Here is a 19,440-nt window from a genome sequence, read left to right as displayed (position 1 = left end):
GTTCCTGATGTCTGCACACACCTCACACAGTGACACATACAGTTCCTGATGTCTGCACACCTCACACAGTGACACATACAGTTCCTGATGTCTGCACACCTCACACAGTGACACATACAGTTCCTGATGTCTGCACACCTCACACAGTGACACATACAGTTCCTGATGTCTGCACACCTCACACAGTGACACATACAGTTCCTGATGTCTGCACACACCTCACACAGTGACATAACAGTTCCTGATGTCTGCACACACCTCACACAGTGACACATACAGTTCCTGATGTCTGCACACCTCACACAGTGACACATACAGTTCCTGATGTCTGCACACACCTCACACAGTGACACATACAGTTCTTGATGTCTGCACACCTCACACAGTGACATAACAGTTCCTGATGTCTGCACACACCTCACACAGTGACACATACAGTTCCTGATGTCTGCACACACCTCACACAGTGACACATACAGTTCTTGATGTCTGCACACACCTCACACAGTGACACATACAGTTCTTGATGTCTGCACACACCTCACACAGTGACACATACAGTTCCTGATGTCTGCACACCTCACACAGTGACACATACACTTCCTGATGTCTGCACACACCTCACACAGTGACACATACAGTTCCTGATGTCTGCACACCTCACACAGTGACATAACAGTTCCTGATGTCTGCACACCTCACACAGTGACACATACAGTTCTTGATGTCTGCACACCTCACACAGTGACACATACAGTTCTTGATGTCTGCACACCTCACACAGTGACACATACAGTTCTTGATGTCTGCACACCTCACACAGTGACACATACAGTTCTTGATGTCTGCACACCTCACACAGTGACACATACAGTTCTTGATGTCTGCACACCTCACACAGTGACACATACAGTTCTTGATGTCTGCACACCTCACACAGTGACACATATAGTTCTTGATGTCTGCACACACCTCACACAGTGACACATACAGTTCTTGATGTCTGCACACACCTCACACAGTGACATAACAGTTCCTGATGTCTGCACACACCTCACACAGTGACACATATAGTTCTTGATGTCTGCACACACCTCACACAGTGACACATACAGTTCTTGATGTCTGCACACCTCACACAGTGACACATACAGCTGCCGATGTCTGCACACACCTCACACAGTGACACATACAGCTGCCGATGTCTGCACACACCTCACACAGTGACACATATAGTTCTTGATGTCTGCACACCTCACACAGTGACATAACAGTTCCTGATGTCTGCACACACCTCACACAGTGACACATACAGTTCTTGATGTCTGCACACACCTCACACAGTGACACATATAGTTCTTGATGTCTGCACACACCTCACACAGTGACACATACAGTTCCTGATGTCTGCACACCTCACACAGTGACACATACAGCTGCCGATGTCTGCACACACCTCACACAGTGACATAACAGTTCCTGATGTCTGCACACCTCACACAGTGACACATACAGTTCCTGATGTCTGCACACCTCACACAGTGACACATACAGTTCTTGATGTCTGCACACACCTCACACAGTGACACATATAGTTCCTGATGTCTGCACACACCTCACACAGTGACACATACAGTTCCTGATGTCTGCACACACCTCACACAGTGACATAACAGTTCCTGATGTCTGCACACCTCACACAGTGACACATACAGTTCTTGATGTCTGCACACACCTCACACAGTGACACATATAGTTCCTGATGTCTGCACACACCTCACACAGTGACACATATAGTTCCTGATGTCTGCACACACCTCACACAGTGACATAACAGTTCCTGATGTCTGCACACCTCACACAGTGACACATACAGTTCTTGATGTCTGCACACACCTCACACAGTGACACATATAGTTCCTGATGTCTGCACACACCTCACACAGTGACACATACAGCTGCCGATGTCTGCACACACCTCACACAGTGACATAACAGTTCCTGATGTCTGCACACCTCACACAGTGACACATACAGTTCTTGATGTCTGCACACACCTCACACAGTGACACAAACAGTTCCTGATGTCTGCACACCTCACACAGTGACACATACAGTTCTTGATGTCTGCACACACCTCACACAGTGACACATATAGTTCCTGATGTCTGCACACACCTCACACAGTGACACATACAGCTGCCGATGTCTGCACACACCTCACACAGTGACACATACAGTTCTTGATGTCTGCACACCTCACACAGTGACACATACAGCTGCCGATGTCTGCTAACCACACAAAGAACCTTGCTGTCCTGTCCCAGTCAACATACAGATATCTCTCCCAACCTGTTCCGTCTGTCAGAGCCAGACTGAAGATTGTTCTAACCTTTTCAATGGGCCTCCGAGCAAGCGGCAAGCAGCAAGTGTCAACGTGTTCGCACCCCTGCCGCTGACAAACATCAAGGTAAAAAGAGGAAGGAGAGTGAGGCAGTGACGGGAATGGAAGACATGGAAAAATCAGAAGTGGCTGATGATTTCTAGACAGACAGTGCTCCAGTACAGGAATATATCCTGACGCGAGTGAATGAAAGACTGAAGCAGGTTCAGGCAGGGGAGGGGCAGAGACAGAAGACATTCGTGACTTTTTTCTGAAGCAGCTGATTCCTGCAAACGTGAAGGCTGTTTTGGTATCCTTCAGTCAGATGCTGAACAAAGTGGTGACGAAACTGGAGTCACAGAGGAGCCATCCCGAGGCGACCATGAGGCTTCAAAGCAGTGTTTTTGCAATGAAATACGAGAGCGAACCAGTCCAGCAGACGAGAAAACAGAATGCTCGGTTTGAAGAGGACAGGAGGAGATGACGATAAAAAGTTGGAGAGCGAGGTGATGAAGCTGTTCAGAGATGCTGGTGTCAGTGTTGCAGCCCAGGACATTGCAGCTGTACACCGTGCGGGTCCGGACAAGAAGCATGTGCTGGTCAGGTTTGTGTTCCGGCGGGTGAAGCGGGAAATGATGGTGAAAGTCTGGCAGATAAGCCAGCGGGGTACGATAAAATATCTATTAACCATGATACGACTCCTTTGAGAACCAGGATGCTGAAATACCAAATTCTCTCCCTTTCTTTTTCTTTTGTTGTTGTCTCTTTCCTCCTACTTCACCCCACCCCCACCCCTACCCCCTCAGTCTTCATTGACTCACTTGTGTAACCAATGTGATCCTATGTAGTAACCCGGTGTTCGGTTGTGTGTGTGTGTGTGTGTGTGTGTGTGTGTGTGTGTGTGTGTGTGTGTGTGTGTGTGTGTGTGTGTGTGTGTGTGTGTGTGTGTTCTTGTTCTTCTTCTTTCTACTTAATTCATTTTGTTCTTCATGATTTTTAATGTTATTTGTTGTTGCGAAGGCATGGTGAAAAGAAGCTTATCGCTTACCCTTTTGCTCTCAATAAAACATTGGAGTTGAAGTTCTCTCTCCACTTCCCTCCCTCCTTCACACCCCCTCTCTTTTCTGTCCGTCTTTACTCATATTTCCTTCTCGTATACACCTTCATTCGCAACCCCCCCCCCCCCCCCATCCCCCCATTCCCCACCCAACCACCTCTAACCCCACCCATCCACCAACACCGCATGCACTGAAACTCATCATTTCATATGGGTTCATTTCTATTTTTCATTTTAAGCAGGGGTTTGGTTAAAAGGTTCACATTAGTTGGGGAGAAAGCTTTTTTCTGTATTCTCGACAGTTTTATGTTTGAATGAACGATGGCGTCTTCTAGAAGGTAGAAGTTATACTAGTTTGCAAGAACGTTAGTTCCATCACAAGAAATCATTCTTCCTCGGTATACAACATGACTCCTGTACAATTCACTCTGACTCCTCTGCCTTTCACCGACAATCTTTCCTCCTACATTTACCATTTGTTCAATCAGATTCCTGCCCTTCACATTCAAGCCACCGTACCAACACACACAAAAATTCTGAGCAGATTCCAGGAAACAAGAATGAAATAATCATAGCATGTCAGCATTTGCATGAAAGGGTCGGACGTTAGGTATACAGCCTGGTTTGACATTTCCTAAGGATGGAATCAATGTTAGACTTAATATTTAGCATATTGTTAAATATGAGGCAACACCAGCTTTTTTCCTCTAAAATTAACTGGTATTTCTTTAGCTTTTGTAACATTAGGATCAAGGTAATTATCGTCGTACCAGTTTGCGAATCTTTCAAATTCCTGAAAGTAGTAGTAAGCTGGTAGTGTTATCATTTCTATTATCATTATCATTATTGTTGCATTTGCAATAATTGCTGTTATTGTTACCATCATTTTTGTTGTTAATGTAACTGCTGCTACTACTATGCTGCCAACCTCACTGAAATGCAAAGAAGCATGGATCTCTCGCCTCGGCCTGATAGAATTTGTCTCACCATCAGCACCAAGGAAAGTAATGTGATGCACCAGCCAACCCAGTGTACCCCCTGCACTCAGCCTACCATCACAGTACAAGGCCAGAAACTGGCTGTAGCTGAAACGTTTGTCGAAGTCAGCCACGACAGACGGCAAAGTCACACTCCGGATCGCCCGCACCAGCGCAGACTCCAAACAAATGTGTGGACCCGTCGAGGACTTAGCCTCAAAACTAAGCTAAAGGTCTGCCGAGCAATCGTTCTGCCCTCACTGTTGTACGCCTCAGACATGGACGGTGTGCTCTCTGCACGCAAAGTAACTCGGTTCTTCCCATCGGCGTTGTCTGCGGAAAATTCTTCGTGTCAGCTGGCAGGATCACTTCCCTGACAAAGAGATCCTTTAGTAATCTTAGATGGAAAGAATACTGATGAGGTTACAGCTCCCGTGGACCAGATGTTGTCCGCATGTCTGACGAGCCCCTCCCCAAGAGATTGTTGTACGGACAGCTATGTGCATGAAGGCGTTCCCATGGGTCCCAAAGGAAGCGTTACAAAGACTCCTTGAAGACATCCATTAAGTTAAGCTGTGTGGCACTGACTCAAACTGATGGGAAGCTCCAGTCTCCGATCGCTCAGCATGGCGCAGCCAGGTCCCGTCTGGTGCCGCCTATGACGAGCAGAGGATCGGCAACGCCATTCTGAAACGTCAGCGACACGACAGGAAGGCACTAAAATCACATTCACCTGGACAGCACCAGCTACACCTCTGTCCGCAGTGCCACAGACACTTGAGAGCCGGGACAGGACTTACCAGTCATCAACGGACCCAGCCATGTGAAGCCCATGCTCATCTTCGCTTGCGAAGGAGAAACAACAAGCAATACTTCTACTACTGTTGCTGCAGTCAATATATGTATATATTTTTTTTCTTAATTATCATTATTAACATTATCGTCATTATTGTTGACAGTGTTATTGTTATTGTAGTCGTTGTCGTCGTCGTTCTCTTTATCATTATTACTGTTGTTGTTTTATTTAGTAGTAGTAGTAGTAGTATATTCCATGGAATAAGATTAAAACTACAGGCTGTGAACTGACCGAGGTTGATGAGGTCAAAAGTGGATAGACATCGGTGAAGGTCGGTCTTCTGCATGCTGTCCTCTGTGAACACTTTTTTCCGAACCAACTTCTTCAGGAAACCCACACACCGTCTGGTGCACTGCTTCTGCTGGAGCACACACACACACACACACACACACACACACACACCTCCCATGTCACTCAACATGAACAGACGTTGAAGGAATACGCACATGATTTCACCTTGTTTCATTATGTATAGTTTGAGGTGAATGGAACAGCATAGACAGACAAAAGGGGTGGGGACAAAGGGGAAGAACAGACAGTGAAAATGAAAGGGATAGAAAAAGTACATGATGGAAAAGAAGATAATGCTACGAAAAATGCTACCACAGGTTATTTTTTTCATCTCCACGAATCTGACACAATGAGGAAGGTTTCGTTTTGTTATTCTTTTGCATTTACCCAATTATATGATTATATGCTATTTGCTTCCCAGTCGCTTATCATACACTGGATTTTGATATCTTTATACTACCTACTAGTTTTCTAATCAATAATGTATTTCGCCTACGCTTTTTTTTCGAACGTTTTTTACTCATTCGATATTTCATAATGGCTTTCCACATTCCCTGTCGCTTCATATGATACTAAACAACAGGATACAACACAACTCTATGCAATGCAGTACATCATAATGGATGCTGTACAGTTCAGTCTATACACACATTTCACAGATGCTTTTCATTAACTTTTTGTTGGGAGGGGGCGTAATTTTGGTTGTGTACTGAATTCTTATTTTATAAAAAATAGTTTGGATCAATCTTTGCCTGAAACCTCAGTGTATAGAATTTTCAATCATAAGGATTGAATTACACCTCAAACACAGGTCTATTCCCGAATAAGATTTCTCAGGTTGCTGACACAAAGAGAGAGAGATTCAAGATTCAAGATTCAAAAACTTTATTACTCAAGGATAAAGATTTTAGGCATTGCCTAGTCTTCCAATCTGTCCTTGTGACAACAAAAACAGTAACGATAAGACACAACAATAATAACAATGGTAAATACTACTATTACCACTACTACTACTACTACTACTACTACTAATGATAATTATAATACTAATCAACGGACCATCATCATCATTATAAAAATATAATGAAGGGAACACAGTCACACACTCACACCCACCCTCCCACACACATATGCACACACTCATCCCCAAACACACACACCCTTATGCATATACATATTTGCACATATACCCACATGCATGCATATGTCTACATGTACATACAGATATGTATGCATATGCATACATAAACATAATTAGGGATCAAATCATATTGTAATACATTACAAATCATATTGTAGCACAATAGCAGATATTGAAAAAAAAAAATCAAGAAGTAAAGGAGTTATTAAGACTGTCAAATTAATCACCACCCAGAATACAGGAAAGAGGCACGACTGAAATGAAAATATATAAACAGAGCAGAGCAACATAGTTATATCACTGTACATATACAATAGTGATGAGAAATCTGACGCTGATGTGGCAGGCAATAACATCCAATCAATAACGTGCATGTAATACATGAAAATCACAAAAAGTTGAAAATATGATGAAACACGTTAGTGTATGTAAAGGAATAGACAACGCATACATTTCACAAAAAGGGCATGATGTTTTTAGGCCGGTTATATTTGGTTTGGGGGTCTATTGTTTGTGGAGCAGAAGTTTTCGTACCCTTGATTTGAAGGACGATAATGAATCGCCTGTCTTGACGAAAGTAGGAAGAGAGTTCCAAACAGATGGTCCAAAAAATGCAAAGCTAGATTTGTACAAGTCAATGCGCACACGAGGCAGAATATAATTATCTGAATCGTAACGATCTATTGCCCTTTGAACAAATTCACTGAGGTACGGTGGTGACATGTGGTTGTGTACTTTGAACATGAGGACCATTCCATTGTATTCGAATTGCTTGTACAGTGGTAATATTTCCAGTTTTTTAATTTCTCATCTGTTGATAGTGAGTGGTCGGGTAGAGTAAGTTTAGCTGCACGTCTATGTAATTAGTTAATTTACTTGAGCTGGTTGTGACTGGCATTGCTCCAGACTGTAGATGCATAATTGATATGAGAAAGACAATATGCCCCGAAGAATAATTTTCGGATTGGAGCATCGATATAATATCAAAGTTTATTGAGTAAGAACAGATTGCGAGCTAACTGTTTGCAGACATGGTTAATATCAGCTTGCCAGTTTAGTTATTTATCAATTATTACCCCAAGAACGCGGTGCTCACAAACTTGTTCAACTGAGTTCTTGAGAGAAAGAGAGAGAGGGGGGAGGGAGGAAGAGAGAGAGAAGGAGGGAGGGGGAGAGAGAAGGAGGGAGGGAGGGAGAGAGAGGGGGGAGGAGGGAGGGAGGGGAGAGAGAGAAGGAGAGAAAGAGAAGGATGGAGGGAGGGAGGGGGAGAGAGAGAGGGGGGGGGGGGTGACTGACATACAGACACAGACAGAGATTTCAAAAACATTCTCATCTTCATTCATGTATATTTACAACAAAAAACAGCCTTACAAAGACTTAATTGAAAATAATAGTTTCCAGGAAGGTGGAGACAGACTGAGAGAAAGGCAGGTAGGCAGACAGACAGACAAAATGATGTTCACCAACGACTTCTGCAAACAGAGACAGGTAGACACAAAAATGATCACCTTGTTTCTTCTCGGCACAGCGCCGTTGACGTCGTCGCAGTCGGTGGCTCCATATTTGACAGCCTCTGGGTTTCCCTTCTCCCACACCACAGAGGTGCTGCCTGCATCCTCCCTGGGCTCCACCAGTCTCTGTGTCTGCTCCATGGTCTGGTCCTGTCAGGGGACACCTGCACACAAATAATTCTGGTTATTTGGGGGGTGGGGGGTGCGCTGGGGGAGGGGGGGGGCAAGGGGAGGGGGAGAGAGAGGGGACGGGGGGATCACCTTCTTTACACACGGGTAATTAGCTGTTTTTGTACAAACACTTGAGGCTGTTTTAATCGGGGTTTGGGTTTGTTTGGTTTTTTTAGTTCTGGTTGTAGTTTTTTTGTTCTGTTTTGTTGCTGTCTTTTTGTGGGGAGTGGGGGTGGGGGGTGGGGTGGGGGCTTGCTTTTTGCAAATGCAGGTATGAAATAAATAATACTTCGACGTACATATCATCATCTGTCATAGCGTGCAAACTACCATTGTAATCAAGAGAGTAAGCTTTTTTAAAAATCTGCTAAACTCCCCACATCGTTCTACACGAGCTGACGTCTGTCCTGTGAAACCCGCCATGTTCCTTGCTCATGATTTGACAACGTTGTTACACATTCCAGAACCGTTACACACTACAGATTCCTTGTTACTCCTTAGACAATACACTCAGTAGTTTTAAAGATTTAAGGTCAGAGCGCGAATCCTAAGCACACACATTTTCACAATGGACGGCAGACCGCTCAAAAACCCAGTCTCAGGGTGTGATAAATCGTGGGAAGTCTCCCATATTTTAATCAAAAGTATTTCCTTTGTCATCGGAGTTGGGTTCGTGTCTTTTCTCAATGCAAATCTAAGAGAAAAATCAGAGAGAAGAAAGGAAAGAGAAAGAGGGGGGCGACGACAATGATGATAATGATAAAGACAGTGGCGTTATTGAAGACATCAACAGTAATGACACTGAAACACATCTATCTATTGTATTTCACAACAGATGGATCACTGCAATGCATTGACCTCAAATTCAACATCGGAATCAATAGCAAACGACGAAATTAAGGCAATGTACATAACTCAAACAGAAATATGATATGGTATAGTATAATATAATAGGATTTAATGTGATGTAATATAATATGATATAGTATAATATAATATAATATTGATAATTAACATAATATAATATAACACAGTATAGTATCTATACTATTACATAATATATTGTAACATGATATGATAGGGCTTGAACCAAATCCTTCCCGAGGGATGTTGGGAATAACATCAAAATGATTCAACTCTATACACAAATGTGACAGAAAAAAGATGCTTCATCCTCATGTTGGGAGCGTGAAAACTGGACCAAATAGTTTTCATGTCTGTTGTGATGCAACTTTTTCTGTCACATTTATTTAGAGTGTTCTTCATTTCATGTCTGCTCATTGTTCATCTGTCTGCGTCAGCATCCTTTCGCATGCAGGATTGCACTGAAAATGGATTCTCAGTTTCATAGAAGACACCCAGAACATGAAAATATAAATCAACCAGCGAAGTAACTGGACACAAAATGAAACACACACACACACACACACACACACACACACACACACACACACACACACACACACACACACACACACACACACTCGCCCACTCACTCGCCAATTCACTCACTGACTCATACACATACACATTTTTTTCAAACCAGTACTGTGTCATCACCTTCACCGTCTACGGTCAATGTCTTCGTCAACGCCACTGTCATTTCTTGTTTCTTTTTCTCTCTTTCATTTTTCTCTTATATTTGTATTGGGAAAAGACTCGAACTCAACTCCGACGACAAAGGAAATATTTTTGATTAAAAGAAGGGGGAGTTTCCACGATTTCTCTCAAAGTGAGGGAAATCGTGGGATTGCGAGAAATCGTGGGCTTACAATCTTCATTTTCTCTTTTTGATATTCGAAAGTTGTGTATTTATACCTATCTTCTGTGTTTACTGTCCTGTTCAAACTGTTCTCAGCAGGTCTTCGATTTTCCACCAGTTAATGAGGGAAAAACCAAGGGAAAAAGGAAAAGGTTTGTTCTTATCGGTAGCTTATATATTCTTTTTATTCGTGAGTCTGTGCCTTAAAGCAAAATTGTATAAGTTTACACTGGTAGCTGTAACATTTATACAGAAAACCGTAACGTCGTAAGACTGATTCGGAAGTGCGTAGCAGTTTGGCGTATCTGATGAAACAAAGGATAAAATTACTCATTTCAGTAAATGAAATCGACAGCTGAAAAACAATCCAACATGTGGGTATACTCATGATAATGTCCTTCCGAAAAAAACAAAAATTGCTAATGAAACCAATCTTGGCATTTTGGATACAACCAATAAGGAAATTTCCATCAAACGCAGTGAGAAAGGACACAAGGCGTCTGCTTCTCTGCAACCAAAAGAACAAAATTCAAACATCAATCACTCCTCCATTTCATTTACCTCTTTGGCAATGATTGCACTGTGCAGTTAACAAGTCCCGTGTAGTTTCACTAGTTTCTTTGGGGTCGGTTGTCTGTTTTTTCGGCAATTTTCATGCTGTGTCTGTTTGGTGACTCAGGCAATGATCTTCACTGTGTTGGTCGTCTCTGGATCATAGCGTTTTGATTGGATGAACGCGGGACAGACCATTCCCCAAGCAATGGAGGGTCCAAACACACACACACACACACACACACACACACACACACAATATGTTAGCAGCAAAAGCAGACATGAAAGCCATACAGTGACAAGGAAAACAATGAGGCGGTCAATTGATTAATCAACACATAGATGGGTTCGTAGCCCACTGTGATGAGACAGGCAAGCTGTTTCTCCACACATTTGTCTCCACAGTACGCAGTCGGTGATAACTTCTCGCTCCGTCTGTCTGTCTGTCTGACAGTGTACTATGATATATATATATATATATATATATATATATATATATAGTGTGTGTGTGTGTGTGTGTGTGTGTGTGTGTGTGTGTGTGTGTGTGTGTGTGTGTGTGTGTGTGTGTGTCTGTTCGAACTAACAATTGTTCATTGTGCAGAGAGAATGTGCAGAACATATCGAGCGCTTCTTCTTCGATACCACTTTTTTAAACAGCATTTTTGAGAACAGAAAAAAATGGCTCCATGCTATTAGGCATATTATCTGGCCTGAATATTCACGATATCATGTATATTATTCGCTGAAGAAAATACGCAGCTTATACTAACCACAAATATCCTGATTGAGAAAATTCTGCATAACTTCTTTCTGCCTTTCTGTCTTTCTTTCTCTATTCTGTATAGAGTTTTTTCTTTCTTTCTTTTGCCCTTTGATTTTACGTGCGGATTTTTATTACCATTTATTGTTTTAGGCGGATAGTATTAAAAACGCATCTAATTTTCATTATTGCATATACATAATTTTTTTTTAAACTTAAGGTACTTAATTTGAAAATGCAAACACTTTTAAGTCTTATTTCCACTCAGATGTATATATACCACTCGAAAATAGTTGAACACAAATGTATTTACTCAAAGAGAAAGAAAAAAAAACAAGAAAACAAAACGAAGACAGTGTACATATCAAGTGGCAAAAACGTGACATTTCAGTAATGAATTTGTTTGCTAATTCGTTCATATTTTGAAACATTCCTAAATCAGATGGTGTATGTGTCAGTACTCATCACCTGCTTATGTTGTTTCTTCATTAGTGCCTTTGAACATTGCTGCTAATTAGATGCTGGGTGTTATCTCTCTCGTTTCATTGTTGGCCCTTATGTCCCCCCCCCCTGCCCCTCTCACCCGTCCCTTTGCCCCCCACCCCCACCCCCACCCCCCCCCCCTCTCTCTCTCTCTCTCTTTCTCTTTCTCTCTGTCTCTGTCTGTCTGTCTGTCTCTCTCTCTCTCTCTCTCTCTGTGTTTGATAATGGCTTATTTCCTTATTTGTATTCGTATTTGTATTTGGATTTCTCTAAATTGTGGAAGATACTGCAACAATCTGGAATGAAAGAATAAAGAGTCTAGGAGTAGTCGTTGATATGAGCAAAACCAAACTAATATTGTAATATTCCGTAATGGTGGTTATAGAGCATTAAAAGGAAAAATGATATATCGGAAATCAGGAACTGAAGACAGTGAGCATGTATAGATATGTAGGTATTTACCAATCAATCAGATTATCGTTTGTACATACTATGAATGATCTCGCTGACCGTGCAAGAAAATGAGTAGGCTACTCGCTTTAGTCAGGACGCTCTGGTCGGTTGGTGAACATCCCAGCAAAGTTTTTTTGTTTTTGTTTGTTTGTTTGTTTGACTGTAAAATTCAGCCGATCTTGACTTACAGGTAAGAAATATTGGGTCTTTCGGGTAATCAAGAAATAACTGAGAAGATGTTTGTTCGCAGGAAAGAAATTTCTGGAGATACTGCTATAACTCCAAGAAGACATTTAGTGCATGGACAAACTAGACGTTATCCACTATCTGTAAACACATTTGTTCGTTATATCAAATATAAAAAAATTTGGCTTCGCAAACTTACTTCCCAGAAAAACAGACAAAATGTTGACAAACTGATTATTAAAAAATGAATTACACAATTTGGGCCTGTAAAGTACGCAATGTTCTTTTCAATTTTGGTTTGGGAATTGTATGGGGGACACACGGGGTTGGTAACATAAGAGTGTTCATCACTGATTTTTTTACAACGATTTTGTGATTATTTACCCAACACTGGAAAGCAACTTTCGATGACCACGAATTCTATGTTTACTCGCTGTTCAATCACAAGTTGTCTATAAGTGCATATATATGCCAAATTCCAATCATACATATCAGAAATGCATCACAAGGTTCAGGGTAGAAATGTCACCAGCTCTACTTGAGAGAGAGAGAGAGAGAGAGAGAGAGAGAGAGAGAGAGAGAGAGAGAGAGAGATGACTGATTCATCGACATCCACATCACTGCCAACGTTCCCTAATGAAACAGGCTGTTATGCTTTCCCTCACACCCTTTGTCTTCACGCCCCCACACAACAGAGGACCACCCTATGACGACAAGTGACCCAGCCACATGCACCACGTGCGATGCCTAATTAATTATCATTGACAGCTGCTGATTTGTTTCTGACGCTGTAGTGTATATGTCCTGTCTCTGTTGCGGGGGTTTGCGGGGGGTTGTCTGAATGTGTGTTGCACGTCAGTTAGTTGAATGTGTGTATGTCTGGGGGAATGGCGTGGGGGTATGTGTGTGTGTGTGTGTGTGTGTGTGTGTGTGTGTGTGTGTGTGTGTGTGTGTGTGTGTGTGTGTGTGTGTGTGTGTTGAAGCATAGTCGATGGATGGTTGAATGAATGAATGATAAAATGTTTTCGTGCTTTAAGATCCAAAACATTTTGAATTTTTGACAGCTGGTGCAACTTTTGAAATATGCACTTGCAGAGATTATCAATATGGAATGACCAGGAAATTCAGTTATCGATGGTAAATCCTAGAACTTTGTGAGTATTTACTTCATCAATTAGTGTATTTCCTATGTATATAGAGGGCATATATGTTGAAATATTCTGTCGTTTTTGTCGAGAGGTAAGAATATATTTTGTTTTCAGATCGTCCATTGACATGTAATGGAGATCAGTGTATTTAATTAGTTGATTAACATTATTTTGCTGAGTGGTAGGTGTATAGTTCGCTTAGGTTAGAATGCTTCGAGTGAATGGACGTTCACATAACCCATTTGTAATGAACAGAGGAAGAACGTTGATATAAAGAGAAAAGTACAGATCCTTCAAGGAATGATTGTGTTCGCTGGAGGATGCTGTGAAAACAAGAGAACGCTGGTAATTAAGGAGAAGCGGGAGCGAAGGAAGCAGGGCTCATCTTCTGGAGACGTTTTCTTTTGCAACACCTGTGGGAAGTGCTGCGCATCCAGAATCAGCCTCTTCTCCCATATGAGGGCACACACCGACAGATAAGCCTGCCTGCCTACTCATCCATCGGACTCCATTGTATTGTATCTAAATTGTCAGGTCCACAACGTTCCTGTCTGTCTGAGATGTGTGAGATAAATGTGAACGTCATATACAGTTACAGGAGGAATGATGATGCAATATTTTTTGGAGTTGCAAACATCTTTTAGTAATGCAAGATAATCAAAATGGGATTCATCATTTTGTACACTTAAATTTGATGTATTAGAGAAATGATAGGTTAGGTTATCAGCTGCAATGCCTTTTACAGAAGCACTTGTTTTGTCGACTTTTTTTTCTAGTAAGAATGTTAATAGCTTTCCAGACTGATTTTGAATCACTGTTTGAACCACTGGAAACAAGATCCAGGAAGTATTTCTTTTTTGAAGAACGTAACATTCCTGTAACTATATTTCTTTGTTCCTTAAATTGTTTCGCTTTCAGGGGATTGTCTGTTATAGTATAGCTTCCTGAATTTCCTGTTATCCAGGGGGGCTTGAGAATATGCTTCGCACTTTTATTTATAAATGGAGCATGTCTTATAAATATCAATGAATATTTTATGCCAGAATGCTTCATCAGGGTCATTGATTTGGTACACGTTTGACGAGGTGACCGCTAAGTTGAAAATAAATGAATATCAAACTTAGCAAAAGATCTGTAAGTAATAAATGCGTGCCCATTCTGTACCAAGTACGACAGACAGGTATATGATGACTACAGCCGTTAATAGGAGAGCATATTTCAACGATATTTCGTTTTATGCCGACGTAAATGTGGTCAGTCAGAGTTCTAGAAAAGAGGGTAATTCGATTGGGTCTGTGTTTCAATAAACTCAGTGAAGCCAAAATTGTTATATATTTGAGTCCACCGATTTTTAAAGATCTATATTGAAATCACCAAATAGGATTATTTCATTAGGTGAAGAGTAACATCTCCCATCACTGCACTGAATTTATTGATCAAGAAGTCTACGTGTTCAGAGGGCTTTCTTTACAAAAATCCAGTGATCAATGGTTTCAATTTTTAAAGATTAATTTCAATGCATATAGATATCACTGGCGTGGTGGATTTTTGTTGTTGTTGTTATGAAGAAATAATGCATTTATGTGACATTCTGATTAATATAAGGGATCGAACCAGTTTGTCTAGGAAGTATAGGATCAAGATTATGAGAGAGAATGAGACACACGCACACACACACACACAGGGGGTGAGGAGGGAGGGGGACTGCTCTAGTTTCTTTTGCAAAGCATACTGGGCATTTTATATATATATATATATATGTGTGTGTGTGTGTGTGTGTGTGTCCAAGCACTCAGCTGGCTAGAAATACTGCTTCACACACGAACTGGAGCAGACGCCTTTTTCGCGGCCAACCTGTTGGTCTTTGAAGACTCGCGCAGAATTCGAATTGTAAATGCAAAGCCCGTTCTGAACAAATGCTCTAAACATTTATTAAACCAAATCTATGTATCATTCACTGCCAGATTATGTCTGTTGCGCAAACACACACACTTAAAGCAGCATAGTGCAACTAACAGCACATGTCGTGAAGCGGATGACAGTTTCACTACAGTGACAGTATCCAACCAATGACATGGGGAGGTAACACACTCGTGTGGCATAATGTTATTCAAATTCGAATTTGAAATGAAAGTGGTTGGTGTCCACGCTTCCATTCACACGCTCATTTGCCGCACAATCAGCTGCCTAACATTCTACTGCACTGTGTTCTCATCTTCTCATAATGTTGTAATAAAACAATAGAAAAACCCTTTGTGACTTGCGTCTACATGTCCTTGGCCTGTGTGTGGATCTTTTCTATCCTTTCATCTGCATACTTTTTAATTCAGTAAATCAGTAATTCTTTTGTAACCCCTTTATAATGTACCACTTGGTTCACGGCTGCATATACACATATTTATCTTCCACAGCCAATATGACCAAATCATGGGATCCATGACATTTACGTGCTTCATGAAGTTTGTATGAACACCAGCAGGTCAGCACAATAATTTATTGCCGACGTGGAATATCACAAAAACCGCTCCTACCCATCAGACACAGCCGAGATTTAAACCCACATCTTCCAGACAGAAGTCTCCACACTACTCTGTAATGCCTGATGTAACTGAATATAAATGGGCTGACATGCTGTTAAACATTTGTAAGAGCTGTTTTTCTAGATGAATTTGTGAGGAAAAAATTGAGTTCCTGGAAATGGCTTGATGTCCTGTCTGTACCAAAGTAAAAAGTGCATGGGAAGATTATTTCAATTTTTCTCCACTCAAAACATAATAGGAATCACAAAGCCTATGGCATTGATTCCTTGTACTAGACTGACAGGAAAAACCTTATGAAACAGATCTTTTCATGCCTTTTAATGTTTTATTTGCACAGAATACTATAACACTGGCAGAACATCCAAACCTTCATATTAGATAAGATACCAAGCACAACGATAAAAAAAAATCAATTGAAACTGAATGTCCGATGTCCCATTTCTGGAAACAGTTTGTACATAACAAGCTCAAATCAAAAACGACATCATATTCAGCATATTTGCAATCAAAGTATCCGATTAATAGCAATAGCTATTTCTTTCTTTTTTTTATTGGGAAAATGTGTAGAAAATCAAATGTCATGACTCAACTACTTTTGTTCTCTTTAAAAGAAACTGTAAGCAAGAGTTGATTCAGTGGATTTAGTCTAAATTTCTCTGCTCAAAGACTCAAAACTTATAAATTCAATGTTCTTACTTTTCTAAAATTCCAGGGAATTGAAAAAAAATCCAACATCTTCATACAGTCCGTGAATGAATGGCACACAACTTTATTTATCTATCCTTGTTGAAAAAAGACCAGCCCACCACACAGGGTCATATCAGAGCTGAACAGATGTAGACGACAAACTAAGAATGCCCAATTAATAAGTCTACAAAAAGACAATAAATATTCAAGTCTTCTATAAATATATATATATATATATATATATATATATATATATATATATATATATATATATATATATGAAAAAACAACAAAAAAACAACAACAAAAAAACCAAAAAAACAAAAAAAACAAAGGTATATCGACCAGATAGGCAGGAAGTATTCAAGGGAGAGATGACAGAAACAAAGGCAGCGATAAAAAAGAGGAAATGTCCATTGTAGAATTTCCATGTACTGATCATACAAAGGCAGCCCCCACAGTACATTGGTTAAAGGACTGCACTTAACAAAGGAAGTTTGTAATCAATAAGATTTCATAGCATACTTGAATTTTATATGCAAAACACTTAGCATATTCCGAGTCTGCTCAGCCTAGCACCCTCAAGATAGATTGTGATCAGCTTTGATTGATTTCAGCATGACATCCAGTTTATTTTATCTCCATTGATAAAACTACATAATTCTTGTTTCCAATGGTTCCTTGTATTCAGTGTGAGTGTGAAATCTTTAAAAAAAAAAAATTTTTATATATTTATTTATTAAACAAATATTGCACAGACACTTCAATCTAAATTCAGCCAGGTTAAACTGACATTAGTCCAAGCACAATGTTTAACTGAGAAGCTATTAAGCTATTTCGTAATACACTTTCCCCTTTCCTACATCAAGTGCACTATATATACGTGTGAGCTTTCTGGGTGATGGTATGTATGTGTCTGAGCATGTTCATGAACAAAAATTAAACAACAAACATTGATTTCTGTTATCAATCAGCTTTTCAGCTTTTATTTAAACACCTGAAGAGTTAAATAGGTATTTGAACACAAATCATGGTTTAGAAAAAAAAAGGGGGGAAGAAAGCAGTAATGCAGCAGGATAAATATCATGCTTCTTTGAGATCCTGTTATCATGCATTTATGCCAAGCTGATTTGTTATATTCATCACCTATGGTCAGTTTGTGGGTGGCTGTCCTGGGACGTCTTTTTGTTTTGCAATTCATCAATGAACTAGAAGGTGGCTCTGCAACCCCATTCTGGAGGCACAGCCTGGAGCAGTGGGTGCCCTGGCAGTCAGTCATTGTGATCACTGCCAGTGGTGACTTTCTCTGGCAGATACAAGTTATTGATGCTGGGCCTCTTAAAAGTTGGCAGAAGCTTGATGGACTGAGGCTCACCTGCACAATTTAACTCTGGCCTGTTCTTCTAGTTCCTTTGGTTTCATTTTGCGCCAGTAGATGTTGGTTTTTATGGAGTCTGTAGTGTTTGTTTGTTTGTTTCTTTGTTGTTTTTTTGTTTGTGGTTTTGTTGTTTTTGTTTGTTTGTTTTTTTGCCGTTTTTTTTATTGGTCTTGTTTTTTTGCCACATGCAAGTACTCCATTCAACAGGTGTCTGGGAATGCCATCAGCTTTAGTATAAATCATGCTAATCCTTAGAATTGTAGAGTTGGTGGCCCTCTTGTTCAGTAAGCATGGTCAACTTGTTTATGCAAGTTTACCCTTGACCTCTCCACAGTCTGTACTATGGATGGTGGATCTATTGTTCATTTAACCTATCGTGGGTCGTACACGACCCAGAAGGGTACAAAAACGCAAATATCTCAGCCAATTCTTAATATTTTTCTACGAAATTTCAGAAATACTTCCTACACCTAAAAGGCCAACTTTTGCCCCTTTTTTTTTAATTCATTAATTAGTTAATGAGTAATTAAAGGTGACATTTTAACTACACACGGACGCTTGTGTGGGTCGTGTATGACCCATGCTTTTTAAAGAGGAAAAAACGTGGTCACCCCTCGAAAGCTTGTGTGGGTCATGCACGACCCATACCGTTTTAATAGTAATTTCAGAAGGTTTAATTTGCAATTAGTGAAGGAAAATAAAGAAGTTTTACTTTCAATAGCCTCACTACCCCACTACTCTCCCACTACCCCCCCCCCCCCCCCCCTCCCGTCCCTTTTGTCTGTCTTCAGCTATAACCACCTTCCATCCCTTTCCCTAACAGCATGTACCTGTGTGACTGAATATCTTTGATTGTGCGTGAAAAGGATGCTATGAGTCATCTGTCTTACTCAGTCTCCCTTTCTCTCTGTCTCACTCTCTCTATCTCTGTGTGCATAAGTAGGGTTTGTATGTATGTGCATGTGGTGTTATGCATTTGTGTGTGTGATCAGTTGTGTGTGTGTGTGTGTGTGTGTGTGTGTGTGTGTGTGTATGTGCGTGTGTGTGAATGCGTGAGCATGTGTTTCTTCTGAGTGTATGTGTATATGTGAGTCTGTGTATGCA

The 19,440-nt window shown here is 40.8% G+C and overlaps 1 protein-coding gene across 1 annotated transcript in view; it reads right to left on the bottom strand.

Annotated features, from left to right (window-relative positions):
- The window catches only part of LOC143287296 (cationic amino acid transporter 3-like), a 63,341-nt gene extending 52,505 nt beyond the window's left edge, over positions 1 to 10,836 (bottom strand). Inside the window, exons 1-3 of the mRNA XM_076595243.1 lie at positions 10,711 to 10,836; positions 8,214 to 8,380; positions 5,505 to 5,634 (exon numbers count right to left, since the gene is read on the bottom strand). Of these exons, the coding sequence (XP_076451358.1) occupies positions 5,505 to 5,634; positions 8,214 to 8,357 (274 nt within the window). The 5' untranslated portion in view covers positions 8,358 to 8,380; positions 10,711 to 10,836. The remainder of the gene's footprint in view (positions 1 to 5,504; positions 5,635 to 8,213; positions 8,381 to 10,710) is intronic.
- Positions 10,837 to 19,440: the final 8,604 nt, after the last annotated feature.

Source organism: Babylonia areolata, chromosome 11, assembly GCF_041734735.1.
Source record: "Babylonia areolata isolate BAREFJ2019XMU chromosome 11, ASM4173473v1, whole genome shotgun sequence".
NCBI lineage: Eukaryota > Metazoa > Mollusca > Gastropoda > Neogastropoda > Buccinidae > Babylonia > Babylonia areolata.
Note: the sequence above shows the minus strand (reverse complement) of the source record. Positions and strands in the feature narration are given on the sequence as shown.